Consider the following 19,647-nt stretch of genomic DNA (forward strand, 5'->3'; position numbering starts at 1 on the left):
GACTTTTTTTTCTTTTTCTAAATGTGAAAAGTTTTTAATGTCTGTCAGAATTATGAATACGTTCGTGTTCCCTGATTGGGGAAACCTAAAGTTACACATTCTGATATCCTAGGGTCAGAATTAGGGTTCGGGTTGACTTCACCTGACTTCATCCTGTTTTCTTCATCTTGTTTGAGCACACCTGGTCTTTAAAATGTCAATAGTGTGGTCTGTGTTCAAAGGCAGTGCTATTATGTTATTTCACTCTCTATTATATTACTTATTAAAGTGTTATCAGAGTATATTTACTTAATTACATGAGATATTTCCGCCAAAAGAACTGAACTTCTTTCCACACAGTACATCAACCTAACAATAGACTGGCTCTGACTGAAAACCAGTATCTATTGTTGCCCTATTCAGGTAAAACCACCATGAAGAAGCCAAATCATGAGACAGTGTGGTGTTCAAGGCATCATCAGGCCCATCGTCCTCTAAATACTCACTGTCAGGTCAATCCATGAGGCTCACATTGAGGAGTATAAAAGCATGAATGTAAACACACATTTTGAGTTCAAAAGCTCAAGTAAAACAATTAATAATTTGTGGCAAGAAGTCATTTAACATCATTCACGCAGCGGCACCTCTGCCCCTTCCATAATTACCAGCTTAACAGAGCCATCTGAGCCAATCAGGGGTCAGGGTGCTGATGGAGACAGAGCCCACGCTGGCTGGATGGGTGACAGCAGGCGTGTGTTGGCGGTGTTTAATTATAACGCCAGTCTACATCTTCTCCTAATTGTTTCCTCTAAACGTTCTCCTCCTACAGTTAAAGAGGCAGGTCCAAACAGGAAGTAAGAGGCACTGACTTTTCTTTGTTTTGGACGCTGCTCAATCAGAATGACCTCTTTAGTTCAGCAGATAAATAAAAGATTAAAGAGGAGCCCTGTTAACACCAGGGCAGCTCAGAAGTTCACTCTGAACAAGTTTTTCTGACTTCCCCCAGCCTGAGCTGCTCACCAACAACAACAACAAGAGACCGACCAAACAAAAAGCTCTTATGTTTCTGCTCTCCCACTTTCAAAAGTAAAGCCAGGCAACAGATTTATAGACTTTACACCTTAAATTTTTTTTAACTGACAACAACAACAACAACATGCAAAGTCAGTGAACAGAATTTAAAATCTTCAGAAAAGATGGTTTCTGATGCCTCAACTGTGTTAGATCAATTCAAAACACAGACAGCAAGTTTTCACACAGCAAAAAATATAACCCCACTGCACGTCAGAAACGTCAACATCTGAGGCTTGTAAGATAAGCAGAGTACTTCCTGGTGTAATCAGATCATTTCAAAGCACGTGTTGGCCTACGGGGATGAAAAACAAAGCTAGAAAACTGCAGTTCCTCTAACGTCCAGCAAAGGCTCCAGCAGTTAGTCAGTCCCCACAGTTTAAAGAGCCTAAATCTTATGGTCAGCAGGGGACAGTTATGTTGTTCCTGATAACTTATCCAAAACCTTTCAGAACTGGGTCTAATGAGTGCGCTTTCAGCCTGAAAGTCGGACAAACAACCCCACCAAGGTTTTGCTGTCATTAGGACATTATCCTGTTTCGTCTTACTGTAAACTATTTGAATGTTTCCCTAGACCTCATAAATCCTCTTGGTCACAGGTGTTGGATGTTAAAATTCACTGAAACACCTGAAAGACCATCCACACTGAGCTGAAAGAACCTCGACCATTTTAACCCTCAATGCTTGTTTGATTTGAGGAAATGAAGGAGCACTGGACCCAAGTGGCACATCGGCAGCTATTTCCACCTACAAAAGAGCATGGACACCCCTACTATACTTGCTGGACTGCCCAGAGATGGTCACTGGTTTCAATTCCAAAATAAAAACACTCTGAGATGGCAGCTGTGGCTATAAAAATAAAACTGAACTTAACTGAATTATTTTTATTGTTCTGTGACTAAGTTGGAAGAAAGACACTTAATAGAACTTTATTTCTTGTTACACGACTGAGCTTACATCTGGATTAATTTTTCCCACCAGCTGTTTGCCACCACTCTCTCTCTCACACACACACACACACACACACACACACACACACACACACTCTGCTGTGGAGGTGAGCTGCCAGCGAGTCGACTCAGCCAGCTGGAGTAACTTTCATGCGTTCACCACCCAACAGCATTTCATTCAGTCTATGTTTGTCACATGCATTTTAATGCTCTGCTCTGTCCCACCAACGCCACCCACACTCAGAGTATTTCACTCTAACGAGACACAGAGCCTATAGAAACAATGATGCCAACTCCTCATGCGCCAAATAATTACTGACAGGTAAAAACAGGAAGACAAAGACAAACATTTATCATCATATTCCAGCTGATTTACCGCCTCTGAGCTCACATTTCACTCCATGTTCAAACAGAAGCAATGATGCAAACACAGTCATTTCACTTCTTTTGTCATCATTGTCATGACCCGAGCAGCAAAATTTTGACAAACACAAAACCAGCAGCAAAAGATGCCCAACAACAGAAATGATTTCACTCTGAGGCCACGATGTGCTTCTCCTGTTCCTGTCAGACCTCACAATTTACTACAGAGACTTAAATACATCGTTGGGGATTCAAAGAAATGACCTGCTGTGATTTGTATCATCTGATAGATTCTAGTTTGACCAGGTAAACACAGAGTTCCTCTGGGTTGTGCGTGGAGGCTGATTACTTTTACATTATACATGGTTCCCTTGGGTAATCAGAAAACACTACGTTAGAGTCCTTTTTAACAAGGATGCATAAAGACTGTGTCTTTTAGGGAGGACTATTGTAATTCCTTATCATCAGCTTGCTCTAAAAGTTCTCTGAAAAACTTTTAGTTGATCCAAAATTGTGAAGCAAGAGTACCAACGGGGATCAGAAAGGGCAGAAGATCCATCACCAGCTGCAGTCCAAGATGCGTTAAGAAAACCTATCAGCAACCAGACAAGTGAGCCAGAAAACATGAGACAGGAAGGGCAGGGGCTAACTTGTTTGCACTGACTGAACTTTCAAAATAAGAGTGAGGACAGTGTCCATTACTGGATGGCATTGTTCTTTCAGATGGACAGAAAACATAAAAATAAAATGTGCTAAAATCAGTCTCCATGCGATGCAGGTAGTGTATATATGTTGAAAAACTGAAGTTGTCCCTTTGAAAGGAGAAACTTTCTCTTCAGCTCAGAGCTGGCACCACCCGCCTGATGTGGGCTGAACAGTATATACATTTCTACCATCTGTCAGTCACAGTAATCCGTCATCTCCGCCTCCGTTCTCCATCAAACCTCGAGTTAAGTCTGATAAAATTTTATTTTAACTGTAAATCTAATCTGAATTTAATCTGATTCTCCTGTTTTTCAGGTTTCATCTGATGCTTTATTGTTGAACGGCACCAAACTTCAAGCCTCGCAGTGCATCACGGAAGTATCAAACATTTTCCTGCTGTTTGGAAAAGCAGCTGCAGGAACGTGATGAAAATCCGATGCAACGCTGTCAGGATGAGGCAGAGAAGCTGCACTGAGCTCTCTCTCGCTCTCTGACAGACGGCGGTGAAGTGGGTTATGGGAGCAGCAGGCTGCTGCAGCCGTCATCCTGTCAGTCTCAGGGTTAATTGAATCAGATGTGTACAGGAAGCCCCCACCACCACCACCACCACCACCACAACCCTGTCCATACACGCTCTCCTCCAACTGATCAAATCACCAAGCGACATCGGACCCAAACAATCCCACCTGTTCACGGAGGAGGATCAACAGTCAGTGTCAGAGGGTTCATCCGTCAGGTTTGGGACAGGTGGCATCAAAACAAGAGTTGGCCCATGTAAACCAATCAGAGCGTGTTCTTCGTTTTCTACCAACCCAGAAAAGGTTCCAGAATATAATCTGTTTCCATCAAAAATAAATCCATACAGAACCACAAACATGGTTCTCATCTGGAAGTTGAAACTACAGAGACCCCAAAAGGGGCAAACAGTCTGAAGTTTCTCGGTATTTCAAGTCAGGGTAGTCCAAAATGCTTTAGTCACTCTCCTCTGAAAGGCTTCCTCGGGTTAACCTGTTAACTTTTAACCTCCCGACACTCCCGAGCACGCCAGGCCATCTTTGTGAGTTGTTACCCGACTTTACCATACCCACATCATGGACCACCTCCATGTTTTTAATCTGACCTCGCTCTTATTTTGAGAGTTCAGTTGCTGCGCATCATATGGCCCCACCTCTTCCTGTCTCGTGTTTTCTGACTGGCTGGATTGCTGGTCGGGGTCATCTGATGTCATTCAGCTATTTCTTCAAAGTGTATTTGTCTCATGATTGGATCGACTCCGTCTCCACCAGGTTCTACTGTTTCTCCATTACACAGCAGCGTTTTGGATCAGGAGCTTTGAGAGCAGCCTGACGACTGAATATTCAGTTACTTGAAGATTCATTTGATATGTAGGTCCTCAGTTTTACATTTTGGGGCATGGATTATATGTTTTTTGGTGCCCAGCTCGATTTGTCCTTTTTTTTTTCTTCCACTCTCACAATTGGTGAGTCTCTGTTCCACAGCTTCATTATCTCAAAGCTTAATTTGATGTGAAATATTCACCAAATAGGAACATGATGTGTTCATAAAAATGAACACAGGTGCAAAGTTTCCTCTGTTGTCTTTAGGTTTTTGGGCATCGTCTTGTTCTCTGACTTCCTGCTGTGCGATGAAGCATGCTGACACTATGTAGCTCAGCGTTTGATGATAAACTGAGCCTTGTGGCCGGCCTGGCTGCTGACTGTGCACAGCGTCAGCCGGTAAGCCGCTCGCCGAGGCCTCAACCGGCCTGGCCGTGCCGTCAGGTTATCAACAGCGAGCCGAACTGGAAAACCTTATCAAGGGAAAAAGTCAATACCGTCGCCTCTCCTGATGCTGTGCCCTTTACAGGAAAGAAAAATGATTCAACGAGGACCTGATTCTAATCTCCGTGGAAAGAAGTCCTTTAAATTGCAGCTTTCAAGGTGAGTTCACACTCTGCAGGTTGCGTCTGTGGGTAAACAGCAGGACGAGTGGGTCCAGCTCTCTGATATCTGCTTGTAATTTCTCTAAAACAAAGCAGGCTATTGTGGTAGCTTTATTAAAACTTTAACAGAGATTCATGTAGGGTGAAGCTAAACTGACACCAAACTGCGGCAGAATAAAAAAGAAAAAGAATTTAAGACATTTCGGGCTGGCCCCGGGGCAGATCAGTGTAAAGAAGGCTGACATTTAATAAGAGAAATGTATTGGCAATGAATGAGATTTATTTATTTATGCATTTTTCATGTTGGTCTGATTTAAAGCTGCGGTTCATAATTTATTCAAATAAGATGGGAGAGAAGGTTAGAAACCCTGACCTGCGATAAAACACACGGATGAGCTCCTTTCGTTTGTGAAAATTTCTCGTTCTCGTTATTTGACTGTTAGTTTTATTTTTTGAGACTGTTACATGTTATATTTGAAGTTTTTGCTACTCTAACGCAGGAATTTTTCACTAGATCAAATTTTTGTCTTTCATGTCCTGAGCTTCTGCTGGAAGAATTTCTTCCTTCCCACCATCATTATCTTATTTGGGGAGTTTTCTCTCCAACATTGTAGAGTCTAATCACCTGTTGTTGTGAAGTGGCATTATACACATGAAATTGACTGAATTTGGTCCTGGTTATTAACTCATAATGAATCATAACGGTCTTTTGTCTTGTTGAATGGTTGAATATTCACTAATAAAGCTCATAGAGCCCAAAACGATCCAAGCCCAAACCTTCAGTTCTATATTGTTGCCTCCAGTGTCTCAGCGAACCTTAAAACAGAGCTCAAACCTGCAAGTTACTTTCAAATCTTCAGAAAAGTCAGATTTTCTCATCATATAGCATGAAGTCTGATGGGACTCGTTTCCTGTCTTCGCGGCAGGAAGTCATGAGGAGACAAAAGTGAAAGCAGAGAGGAAGAGGTCAGTCGCTGACGAGCTCAGTCCGCCGACTGACAGACGAGCAGTGACTCAAACCTGAACTGTGATCTCTTATGCATGAAAGCACTCCCGTGTCAGGGAATCTGCTCGTGCCTCATCGTTCGCCTCAGAGAGACATTATTCATCGCGTCGGTCAGCTGGACGGCCAACACGAGGAGGACGCGAGTGGGAGGAAGAAAGTGGCTGAATACGAACCACGGGAATGTGACCACAACAAACAGACACATGAGCGAACGTCTGACTCAGAGGAGTTATAAAAACCTTTAAGTTTTAACCTTCCCACCCTCTCAGATAAAACCTTTTTATCTGCTGGTCTGGACGCACAAAAGTGAGGGCAGAGGACGGCGATAAAACGCCACAATAGTGAGGGCTGAGAAGTGTGAGGGAGTTCATTAAAGGAGAGGAAAACCAGTAAGCGAGGCTTTTGTCCCGACAGCAGAGATCATTAACTGACCTCAGACAGGCCGACGGCACTGCACGCTCTCCACGCGCTTTACCCTGAACCACTTCCTGTGAACCAGCACTTCCTGTCAGGTGCAGAAACTTGAGAGCTTTAAGTTCCACGCTGGACATTTTTGTTGCACTTCAGCTGCAACCCTATCAGCCTGCAGCTTTACGTTCATACTACGAAAATATTCAAGGTGTGAAGATAAACTGTGCATAGCTCATTAAATACGCTGCAGTTATTGTACACATGAGAGCTGACCTGCAGTCTTCCTGGACACTTTTACCACCGGGGTTAAACTGACCAGGTTTCTAGTCTAGGGAAGATCCCAACACTGAGCTGTGATCCACGCTGTGCTGATGGCGTTTTAAGGCCTGAAACGCAGCTCCAAAGTCTTCACAGACACTTGCTGATGGATAAATGCCTGCTGCAGGGATCAAACAGGTAAACATGAAACATATTTATAAAGCTAAGGTGTCCACTGGTTGGCTGACAGCTTTGCATTACCATGCAGCACCACTGATGAAGACTTTGGTGTCATTTTGCAAAAAACATGACTTTTATTTCCAAACAAAAGTCTGCATTTTAAAATACAAGCCAAGTGCATTGATTTTATTTAACGGATGTTGTCATAGCTGTAAGGCCTGCTGTGAACCTCTTACCCTCATAAAAAAAAAAAAAAAAAGCACAGGTGTATGTTTGTTAAGCCAGATTTACCTCTCTGACCTCCTGAAGCAGGTACATATGGGTGATATTTCACGTCGAAGCTGCAACAGTTAATTTCAGAGCGGCGTGAAATCGAGCAATGATTCGGGGCTGAAAGTGCCGCCACCACAAAGGCCAGCAGAGCTCGCTCATAAACAAACGAGCAGATTACAGAGCTGCTGCCGCTTTGTCTCCGCTACACAAACACAAATCCTCAAAACAGAAGAAGAGGCTCGCAGCGCGACGCGGGGAGGCAATTTCTGAATTATTACAGTGATTTTCACGGTTTTCTGAGCCTGATAATCCGAGCTCCGTGGCGCCTCAGTGCACGACTCTCTGGATTCCCAAAGGCCGACTGACAGAGCTGAGGGACATCTCCACCCGCCACCTTCAAAAGTCACCACAGAAGAAGAGAAAAATCACCACGTTTAATAATGTGTTTACACTGATTATGAGCATGTAAACTTTTATTAATGTTCAACTTTACTGTGGCAGAGAACTATTTAAATCCTGTGATCTAACTGTGTCTAAATTTAGCTTAATGGAAGTCACAGTATCATTTGAAAAGGCAACAAACTCAGATAAAATGTGAAAATGCCAGAAAATAAATATTTTAAAGCATAAAGAGACCTTGTGTTAACATAACGTCATATTGTTATACTAATAAAACTCTTCCTTTAAAAAAAAAAAAAAAAAAGATGGAAAAAGTGAAAAAAATGATCCTTTTATTTAAAAGTATAGTTAGATCATGATCTTAGTCACCAGAAAAGTTCAAATAATATCAAACAAATATTCACACTTCTGAAGGATGTGTGCTCCCATCACTTCTTCAGCATTTCAGATACATTCGACCACATCAGCCGCTAGCAGACTGAAGATTCACCTGCTCTATAAATAAGAACAGCACAGCCGAGTCTACAAAATGACATCTGACCTGAACACACCACATACCTTGCTGGCTAAGAGCTATAAGGTCTGTAAGAGTCTCAGACTGTTCATATATAAAACAAACAGTAGCAGCCCCAGTACTGAACCCTGGGGAACGCCTTCAGTTACATTAAACAAGCTGGAAGTGATTCATTCTGTCTGTACACACTGACATCTGCCCGATAAATCATTCCCAAACCAAGTCTGTGCTTTACAGCTGCAGGATCCACTCTGTGAGATGCCTTAAAAAAAGGCCACATGCCACTGCTTGTTGATTGTTTTATCGATAAAATCATTCAGCACTTTTAAGACTGCTGTAGTTTTGATTGTTCCTGACACTGAGTGGGAGCTCAGAGAATACATGCTAACAGACAGGAGCTAGAGTTTCCTTAACAGGAGAGGATGGTAGCCGCTTAAACCTGAAGGATCTCCATCTTCACACTGGCAGTGCAATAAAAATCAGCCAAATCATCAGAATGGCTAGAAAAAGATATAATACAACAAAATAACCCTTTATTGTCATTGTACATGTGCAATGAAATTATGGTGGTGTAACCTTTCATTACAAATTTAATGGTTAATAATGCAGGACATGCACTTTTGAGAAAACTGTATATATAAGAAGTATATTTGCAAGAAAAGTCCCACAAGCAACTGATTATAATGATAAGAAAGGATCCATCTATGATTTCCTCCAGCTCTGTAAACTAGAAATCACTGCATTTGTTTTGTTGTTGTTGTTGTAGTAAAGTAATCGATCGGTTGCATGATGAAACACAAATACTGCATTTTTTCACAGAGGAAAAAACACGGCTGCAATCTGCTCCATCTGATTGGATCAAAGAAGCCAGATCGAGAAACAGTGACAGTTTCTTGGATTCACTTCCACCATGTCTCGCAGTAGAACAGCTTAACGTGGAAGATGTTTTTCATATCTCAGCAGCAGGCTTAAAACTCTGAAATAGTTTTGATAGAATCGGATATTTTCGGACGATCGATGGGCACGTCTCCGCTCCGGCCACTCTCTCATCACACAACAGGAAAAAGCAGGCAACAGTAGCTTCCTTCTCCTGCAGAGTGCACACACTTCATACAGCTACAGTACAGCATGGAGCACTCACCTCATGCTCAGCACTCATATCGATCCCTCCCAGTTTATCCAAACTTTCCCCTCGTTACGATTTCCTCTCCGTTCAGCTCCAAACAACAAATAAAGCTACAGAAAGATGGACTTTCTGAATCTACAGATTCAAGGTTACTGAGGGTCACTCAGGAGGCAGAAAGAGTTCACCTCACAGTAAACAACAAAAACTCGTCTGCAGGACAGAAAAAGAGCAAAAGTCTGGGTGAACTGTTGTCAGGGTGTAATTCACCATAAAGCATTTAATACCAGTCAAAGTCAGAGAGACTCTGAGTCCTCGAACATAAATCAGGGAGAAAGAGGCCGGTGAATCCGGCCACCGAGCTCAGACCTGGTTTAAAAAGCTGGCCCTTCAGACAGGTCTGCATGCTACCTGTAACAGCTCCACATGCATGAAGCTGAGATTCTAACGTGGTCCATGAGAGCCTGCTTTCATGTGTGCACCACCTGTAAAACCAAAAGAGCTCAGATGTGTGTTTTGGTTTTACAGTGCGAGTCATGAGAAAAGAAAACATCTTTCCATTACGTCCTGCCACCGCATGCAGAGAGATGACAGAGTGCTGTGGCGAGGGAAACAGCAGCGCGGCAGTCAACACGGGTTAATTCATCGCAGCCTCTCGCCTCCCGCCGCATCAGCACTTTTCTCTGGAAATCGCTGTTTGCTGGTCTGTAATAAGGAGCTGTCACTCGGATGGAGGGCCGAGCGCCTGCAGCAGGTGATCTGCAACCTGTTTACCAGCCGCACACGGCTCCTCAGACAAAAGCACTGAAATACCTGCCATTAATAACACCTGTGATCAAAAAGGAAGTCAAGTTTTAATTTCACCTTGTGAGAAATAATTTGTGGTTATTTTATTTTGTGCAGCAGATAAAAAAGTATTCCCTTGCAAGACATTACAGTATTTCTATTTGACATGTTTGTAATTCCATGAATAATTACAGACTTTGGATCAGATCACAGTATGTGTTGAATAGCAAGCAGCCTGTAAGGTCCTATGAGATGATGTTTTAATAAGCATGAAGTAAACCTGTCTAAAATGGACAGCGTGTGCAGGAAGTGGAGAGCTTTGTAGTGATTTGAATGAAAGAAAAACTGATTTCCATCTTTCCCTAAACTGTAAGCCGGCTCCTTGAAAGGCCGCCCCAATTTCCTGAATTCCATCTTGTCTTCTTTTCAGGACTTAATGAAGGTAATGCGGCCGAAAAGACGCCGCACAAACCGGCCGATCTCCACTTTCTGAAGCAGAATTAATCAAAACAAAGCTGGCGGCCCCGGTCCCGTCTGAAGGTATGTGATACACCCGGGTAAAGAACAGCCCTGCCCTCCCTCTGGAGGAGTCATCACAGGCTTTCCTGCCATGTTCCTCTTAATTAAAGCCGAGCGTGCCTTCCAGGAATGATTAAAACGAGTCTGCAAACAAAAAAGGGGACAATTTGCCGCTGCGACAGCACGGGGACAAACGAGAGCAGATTTACGCTCCTCTGAGACTCAACAGGGATCTGCTGCTTCGTGAGGCTGATATGTGGATGCCCTTTGGTTGTTATCCTATCAGCCTGAATACACACACACACACACACACACACACACACACGTCTCAAAAGTCAACTATGAGGATTTAAAGCTGCAAAACCACAAATTATATGAGCACAGATCAAACAGAAAGAGCTTAGCTAAAGGAAGTGTCCACATAATCAATGATGCCTTTTAAAACTTCAAAATAAGAGCATGAGAAGCACCAATATTTGCTGCATCACAAAGTAATTTGTCGGGTGCTTCTGAGACACATTTTACCTGCTATTAAAGCTAACAGGGACAAAAAGTCCTGGATGTTTGAAAACTTCATGACAAACATGAAGTACCGAGTCCTCCTCAATTGTCATAAGTTTCAGAAACTCAAATAAGGAAGGTGGAGATTGGGTCTACTATGGTTTCCATTAGGACTGGATTTTTGAAGTTCACTGTTCAATCTAATCAAAATGACCTTCACAAGATCTGACTCTAAGTATCTTATTTTGTCTGACCGTTAGTTTGAAACTCACAGATGTTCAGTTTGTTCGCTCAATGGATGAAATTTTTTTTTTTTTAAAGGTTTTATGGACCTTTCAGCAGCCCAGACTCCTCAAGAACCTTTGAACTTTGTATAAATACACCTCTTATTCACACCTCATCAAAAATCTCCATCACATGTTCCCAGAGTCAAAGGTGACAGCTGTGGATAATTAAAAGATTTCCAAGGATGTATCACCAATGCTTCATGGAGTTGTGGATGGTCAAACCTTTATGAATTCTCAAAGGATTTCTTGAACGCTCAGCTTTAACTATAGACAGAGAGAGTAAGCGGTCCATTTTTTCAGCTTCAGGACAAATAATTCAATCTGTAGGCTTAACCATGAAATGTGCAAATTCAGTCTAGATGGCGTCCACAGCAAACAGAATTGCTACTGTTTTTTTGGTTTTTTTGAAAGACGAGTTTTGGATTGTTTGTGGCACAAAATCAGATCTAAAATCACAAGGTTGAAAATGGGAACTCGTGATGCGTCCCTAAGTTTACAGTCCAATGAAAAGCTAATGACGTTCCGAGAAGAAACAGAACACAGTGGGAGTTTTAAGCATAAGATGAAAAACAGAGCAGTGGTTTTAATTCATCTGCTGCAATAACAAACTGAAGATCTGAGGTCTGGATTCTGGAAACCTGTGACAGCCAAAATAGTCATCATTGTGATTATCGTGATTGGCTGCAGCTGTCTGATTGAAAAACAGAGCTGTCAGTCACTTCCTGTCCCTCTCTCTAAAAGTGAGATGCTCTCTGTGGTAGCCATGCCTGTGAAATCGGCTCCTTAGTTTTCTCTAACCTGTTCAAGGTGATGGGACCCAGGTGTGTCCCAGCATGCACCGAGGTACCCTGGACAGGTCTCCAGCCCGGACGCTCCCGATCATACTGACGGATAAGTTAGCATCCTGCATTGGAACATCAGACTGAAGCACTTCCTGCTGAGGTGCTCAGTCTGAAATACATCACCGGGTTTAGAGTGTTTGAGCAGAAGAAGCAGAAGAAGGAGGGCCTAAAGGTGTCAGTGTGGAGAGGACACATCAGGAGGAAAAGTGAGGGGGTAACTGAGACGTGAGCTTTGGGCTGAGTTGGGCTTTAAACGGAGGACCTGGCTGATATTTTAGGGGAATCGAGTAAGCGTTTAATCCCTCATAATCCTTTGTTTGTATTTTTAAGATCATCACCTGCTGGCAGATCAATGCAGCGCACCAAAAACTATTATATTTACTTCTGTATAATAAAGAAGGGAACATTTCAAGTAAAGTACTTTTACATTTTAAGAATGTGCTGCTTTTTTGTACCGCTGCACATCGAGGCCGTGAAGGTAATTATCCAATCAAGGTTTCCTAAGACGTACAAGCAAAAAGAAAGGAGGGCAAAGTTATTAAAAACAAAAAACAAAAAAAAAAAACTATAGATTGGCCTCAACAGAGAAAAGCCTGTCCTTTACACCAGTCTGCTTTGTTAAACCACGGTTAGTCCAGCAGAAATCCCTAAACCTTTACACGGCTTAATCAGCCCTGCAGAAGCTGGTAATGAGCCGCTGAGGGATTAGACCCCCGAGTTTGTTTTCAGATGCTGGGAAAGATCTCCTGCTCGCTGGTATTTAGTATTTAGTATTTATTTATTTATTGTCATTGTCAAGAACAATGAAATTGCGTTTGGGGCTTCCATACAACCCAAAAAAAAAAAAAAAAAAGAAGAAAATAATAAATACCCCTTAAAACCCAAGTGTACATATTTAACCCAGTGTGACTCCAATGCAATAAGACAATCCTTAGCAATAATGTTCGTAGAAAACCACGATGAGGAAAAATGGAGGGTACCGCTCCCTGAAATCCGGATGGATGGACGGACGTCATGGCCCGCCTCTGGCCCACGCTCTCCAATGTCCAGCTAATGAGCAGAGCTGAAGTCTGACTCAGTATACCAGGCTGACCTCTGACCCTCACTGACTAATCTATGTGCAAAACTGAAATAAGTGAATACCAAGGAGGCAGAGTCTTTAAACGGCTGTAAACTGTTTCTGAGGTAAGCAGGCAGTTTTTAACACCTGCCTCTCTGTATTTACCCCATCACTATTTCCCCACCTTCAGCCACGTCTCATGGCTCTAATCACCCCACCGCTGCCTCACTAACCAGCTCCAAAAGTCTCAGCTGATTTTCACTGATTTCAATGAAAAATGAGCAAAGAACAGACTCCACAGCAGGTGGGCCTGATTTCTTATCTGATCTTAGACACCCCCCGGGGCCAAATCTGCCTTTATGCTCTTATTATTTCCATTTTATGTCCATATGTTGCTTATTTACAGATTAATCAGTGTAATCTTGTAATTAGACAGTAAACCAGAGTTTAGACTGGATCATAAAGGCCTTTGGGTGGGTGACAGAACTACACTGAAGGCGATGAGTCCTCCTGTTGTTCTGAGTACTTGGTAAATAAATTCTTCTCGGCTGACTGCCTGTTGTTGGTTTTTTAATACCTCCTCATTTGCTTTGCTTGTAAAATCTTACTTTTAATTAGTAACTTGTATGAACAGCTGCTGATCTGAGGACTTAAATGCAATACTTGGGTAAATATACTTGACACACTTTAGTAGTCTTACTAGTACCAGTATGGACAGTAAAAACTTGATCTTTACATACACTGGGAGCTGCTTAATGTCAAAAACCATTCTCTTTTTTTTTGTTTTTAAACATTTTTAGTGGAAGTGATGAAAAAAAAAAGTTGCATATATATAACCTGACTGTTTATTACAGAACTGAGATTCAAAGCCCCAAAGAGTCCTTGAGAGACAAAACTCAGCTGACATGAAAGCTGCACGTTTGTATCCACAAGTTTAATCTGAGCGTAGCACTAACACACTCCGGATTACTGAGACGCTCCTGCATGCACACACCTGCTCTTCACAAACCAGGTTACTACAGCGCATGATGACCGATTTCTGAGTAACCTGGTTTCGTATGAGCGAGTAAACACAGTGACTGCCGTCCCACAGAGCGGCACACAAAGCAAACAGAGCAGCTGCTCACAGCTGGAGGAGAGAGCAGAGAGTGTGCAGCAGCAGCTCACACAAGCAGACGGTCAGGGTTGATTTTCTGCTGAAATCTACTTTAAAAAGCAGCAGAAATGACTTCAGCATGCATCACAAACATGAACCAGGATACACCAAAAAGCACAAAACAAAACAAACACAAACACATTACTGGTCGCATGACAATGATGTCAGCACAAACAGATACTGCTTACATCATTGTCACTGGAACTACAGACATGAACCTTCTCCTACTGGAGGTCTCTTCCTGCTAAAAAGTAGTTCTTCCTCCCCACAGTCACCAAGTGCTGCTCGATTATTGGAGGGTTTTTTCTAATACTGTGTCGTCTTTACAATATGAGGAGACCATGAGGAGACTGTAGTCGTGACTTGGTGCTACATAAGTAAAAGCAGCTTCAAGTTGGTGATGAGTATTGCAGATGCTGAGAGTGAGTTGTACGAGCTCGGAGGCTACAGAAGTCTTATCCTTCCAGTGTAGGCCGAGATAACCTCAAGCCAGGACAACATGCTGACGTCATTATCTCAGCTATAAATGCAAACATCAGCTCAGCAGCATTTCTCTGAAGCACGTTTACACTAAAGGCTGCAAACATGGATGGCCTTTGAATGTTAAAGATTCAGCCACTGCTGCGTTGGTTCATTGGAGCCAATACCTATCAGGACGACAGGTAAACTTAGTAAACTCTATATTGAACACTTAAAGGAGAGGTTCGCGTGGAAGATTTCCACTTTAAAAATAAAAGTTTACGTCACAGACTTAAACCATGTCTGGGAAATCAGTCCAGTGTTGTTTAGAAACAAACTGTGACTGTTTGGAAGCCTGATGAGGCTCAAGGGGAACAATTTTCAAAGGCCCAAAATGCAATTTTCTTATGGCTGAGGGTCAGGGATGCTTATTTTTGATGATGGCTGAGACCTCACAGAGTTCACCCAGTAGAAACAGCTGACAGCTTGTCAGGTTGTAAAGATGTTCATTTCCACTGTAAGGTTTTAACCCTGGGCATCTGTGGGACTGACTCACTGCTGCCTCTGCTGAACGTCAGAGGAACAGTTGATGCTTCAGTGATGTCCTCTAACCTCACTGATCAACATGAGGTCATTCCAGCGTCACCCATCACCTTTAAAAAGCACACCATCCAGCAGTAGCCAATCAGAGGGCTGCATTCACACAAACACATTTCGATGAAAGCAGCCTTCCTCGCCCCCCTCTTCATCACATACATATATCTGTGCAGCTGCAGCCATGTGAAACTTTTAAAAAAGCCTTAATGACGCTCGCACACGGTTAAAGTGAGATGTAACCATGGTTACAGATGATGGCTTTGGTGTGGTCTTTGTTTCACTTCCAGCACAGAAATGGGACAAACATTAAAAACACACGTCTGATGGGCTCCGCCTGACGAGACCGCCATGACGCAACAGGGAGCAAGCAGAGCGGCAACGAATCAGTGAAGTCATTTTCTTTCCAGCACCAGCCAGGTGAAAGGTGGGCACGTCAGCCGAGGAGAGACGCTCACACTCACAGCACCACTTTCACCTTTTCTGCTTCAATTTATTTATGAAAAAAATAAATAAATCAAAAACTAAGCAGGTGATTCACTTCCTTGCAAGGTACATCGCCATGGCAACATTAAGCTGCAGACTTAACCTGCTCCAGATAAGAGATCAACAGGTATACACATTGCCTAGCGACCAATCAAATCAAAGATCCTGCAGTCAGTGCGCCTCCCTGACTTTACGGTTTTATTGTTTGGTTTTATTTTTTTGTTCTTTTCTCACTCGCCATCAACACACAGCGCACACTAATGTAAGGCCATCATCAGCCTATGTCAATGCACCACAACTAAACACTAGAGATACACTTAATGTTCAGTATTAAACTTTCAAGATGTGAATGTGAGAAGTAACCCACTGTGTGTGATAAACATGATGAGGATTGGGTACATGGAATCATACCTGTCGAGCATCATCTGGTGCTGGATCTTTAATGTGTGTGAAAGCATTCAGCTGGACTGATTTAAAGAGGTTCTACAGACATCCAGCCCTGCTGTCACAGATCACGCCACGTCTATTGTCATCAGTCTGTGCTCACCTGAGCTCCACATCCACAGACACACAGATTTACCTTCAGACACCTGAGCGAGCTCCACCTGCTTCTACGCAAGGTGAAGAACACGCCTGAAACCAGCCCGACCTTTAAGAAAATTCAAAACAGCAGAGACCTGAGCGTTTACATCATCCCAATTTCGAAATGAACTTAAAGAAGAAACGTTTCATACAAATAAAATCACTGAGCGGGTCTAAAACTGTGGGCCTGGGCCCCACTGATGGGGCACGAAACCACTGGAGGTTCAACATGGATCCTTTTTTTATTACTGAGAATAAATGATAAAAAAGATTTAATGATGATTTAAAAAATGATTTCATATGAAACTATAATTACAGATGCATTTTCTTTTAATGCTCTCTACTCTTAACTTCCTGTTGACTATAGAGGTGCTTTTGTACTAACTTGCATGATCATAACCACAGTTACTTTGGCCAAGACTGAGATCAGACTTTGGAAAACTGAGACTTCTCCAAACTTTAAAAGAAAAAGAAGAAACTAATCAGATTTCCTTGAACTTTAATTCTAAATCAGCTGAATAAACTAAATGAATAGATGAATGTGAAGCGAGCTAAAGCTGCCTTTATAGGGGACCAGACGACAGGATGTGCTGGAGCAGCGGTCCCCAACCCCCGGGCCTCGGACTGGTACCGGTCCGTCAGTCGTTTGGTACCGGGCCGCAAGAGTTGAAGCTCAGATGTGAAATGTATAGTTTTCAGGGGTTTTATCGGTTTTCAGCGTTATTTTGTTATCGTTTTTATCGTTAACTCGGTTTTCCTGGGTCTTTTCACGTGTGTTATGAATAAATTTTCTTTTTTTCGGTACCAGTACTAGTTTTATTTGTTGTATTTATCCGCGACACCTTAAAGGCCGGTCCGTGAAAATATTGTCGGGCATAAACCGGTCCGTGGCGCAAAAAAGGTTGGAGACCGCTGTGCTAAAGGCCTCTGAGGGATTGTGTAAACGATATCTGCCTGAAATACCAGAAACAACACTTCCAAACACAAAAACAGCTCTCGGCTCCATCACACCTCATCCTTCTTCAAACATCAGCTGCACCTGCTCAGTCTGTGATCCAGGCCCTTCCAGTCCCCCCTTCAAGGCTTTTAAAGAACTTTTTCAGGACCTGAAGCTGTTTAATCAACATCATATGCACAATTTACTACCACATCATGTTACAGCCCTCAACTTTAATCGTGAGTGTTAAACATTAAGTATAGCAAATAAATCACAACTTGAAGATGATCCTGGCATCACATGTAGGTGAAAGTAGAGCATTCAGGTGCCTCACAGACACCTCCACCGTCCTACATGCTGATACCAGCCTTCAAAACTTACCCAGAATGCACTTTGTGAAGGAAACAGATCAAACACCAGTGTTGGTTTCTGCTCCTCCATGTCACAGATCAAACTGCAGTTTATTCAGACTGTGATGGATCCTCACTGAAGGTCACAGTTCTTCAGATGGAAACTCTCACAGTGGGATAAAACTGATCTTAAAAATGTGTTGTTATTTTTTTTTGGTGTAGATATGAAGTTATGAGGGCTCAAAAATGCTGTAATAATAAATAAAGAGCTCTGAATGTTTGCACTTTGAAGGTAAACTGTGACATGCCTTCATCAAACACATTAAAGCTGGTTCTGGGGCGCCGTGGAGAAAGTTCTCTCAAATTTTTGCTTCAAATATTTGTGGATATCGAAGCCTTTCCTCCGACGCTCCTCACAAACATCCACCTTTAGGCCTCAAACCACGACCCTGAAATGACCTCCAGGGCTTTTCCTTTTACCTCTCTAACCCCCACCCTCCTGCTCGGCTGTGAGTTCATGTTATTTCTGTAAATGTAGGATTGAAGGCCGCTGTGTTTTAAGGAGGAAACATAAAGGTCACTAAAAAGAGAGAAAGAGGAGCGTGGTAATTAAAAACATCGGTGTGCCGTGCTGACTGAGCTTTCTGTCGCTGCCTCCCCTCCCCCTGCTCCTCCACACCAAAAACAGCATCAAAGCAATCAAAATGGTAATGTTAGGCATGAATGGGGCCCATCCCCCCTTTACTCCACCACCTCCTCCTCCTGCCTGAAACTCTGCAGACTTTTTTTCCTCTTCAGCTAGAGGAGGGGGAGGAAGAGGAAAAGGAGGAGTAGGAGGGGGGCAGGAGGTAGTAACCCCCCCCCCCCCCTTTTTTTTCCTCTCAAAATGGAAGCTTCCACTACCAAACTAAAGAAGAAGATGGATTAGTTAAAGTTTACCAGCAGCCAATCAGGAGCTGAGGAAGCTGCACTGTGTAGGAAATAAAGTGAGACACAAACAGAAGAGAAAGAGTGCACGGATGGAGAGCAGCTCCTTCTTCTTCCTCTGATAAATGAGGGGGAAGTTGGGTGCGCTGCTGCCGGGCTGGGACCGGCCGGCGGGGCGGTGCAGCGCCGCGGAGGAGCTCCGAGGAGCTGTCCGCGGTGCTGAACACCATCCAGCCCGGCTCCACGCTCCGCAGCATCCGCCTCAAAGTTAACCAAACATCCGCCACCTCCACATAAAGACCGAGTATTAAAGAAAAGTGAAAGCGAATCAAAGGCACCCTCTGAGGTCATGTGACCAAGAGGGACTAACAGCAGCAGAGTAAACCGTGTCAAATACGCTGAAATTAAACTACTCCATGATGGTTCTGAGAGCTGTGTGAGGTACTCAAAGTCCGGCACAGCTCCTCCATCTGTCCGCCGAGCCGCTCCGCTCTCATCCCCGCTCTCCAGAAACATGTCGACCAACTCAAAATGGACGCTAAAATTCCCCCAACATTACACAACTTTGAGAGGCCGAGCAGGAGCCACTTCCAGCCCGCAGAGCGGGGCAGAGAAGCGGCCCCGGTATGCCCCTCAGAGACCCCCACCCAGCGGGGAAACTTCACGCAGAGCGGGTTTAAGCCGATAAAGTTTCTCACACAGTCCGGCCATAATTACCTGCGGCTGCCGCTTCATCTGCGCCACTACATGCAGGAAAAAGTGCCTCAAGTTAACAAAGCCGCACTCTTTGCACCTCTTCATAAATATTCAGGTCGCGTCCTGATCGCCACACAGCACCAGCAGCAGCACCGCATTATCACCGCTCCACATTCTTGTTGCTCGCAGAAAAACAGCCACGGCAATCAGACAAAGTGCTGCCCAAAGTGCCCTCGGTCAGCGGGACCGGGAAACGGCCGCCGGCGGACATTTTAAGCAGCGAGATGTCGC

At 43.4% G+C, this 19,647-nt stretch overlaps 1 protein-coding gene across 3 annotated transcripts in view; it reads right to left on the reverse strand.

The window, feature by feature from the left end:
- Positions 1 to 19,647, reverse strand: part of phf21b (PHD finger protein 21B) — a 91,865-nt gene that overhangs the window by 70,457 nt on the left and 1,761 nt on the right. For 2 of the 3 annotated variants that reach the window (XM_026146624.2, XM_026146623.2), the window contains exon 1: positions 19,378 to 19,593. The exons of the other annotated variant lie outside the window; for it this stretch is intronic. In XM_026146624.2, coding sequence (XP_026002409.2) covers positions 19,378 to 19,461 — 84 coding nt within the window. In that variant the 5' untranslated portion in view covers positions 19,462 to 19,593. Of the gene's footprint in view, positions 1 to 19,377; positions 19,594 to 19,647 lie in introns of those variants that run through there. 3 annotated transcript variants of the gene reach the window in all.

Source organism: Astatotilapia calliptera, chromosome 17, assembly GCF_964374335.1.
Source record: "Astatotilapia calliptera chromosome 17, fAstCal68.1, whole genome shotgun sequence".
Lineage (NCBI taxonomy): Eukaryota > Metazoa > Chordata > Actinopteri > Cichliformes > Cichlidae > Astatotilapia > Astatotilapia calliptera.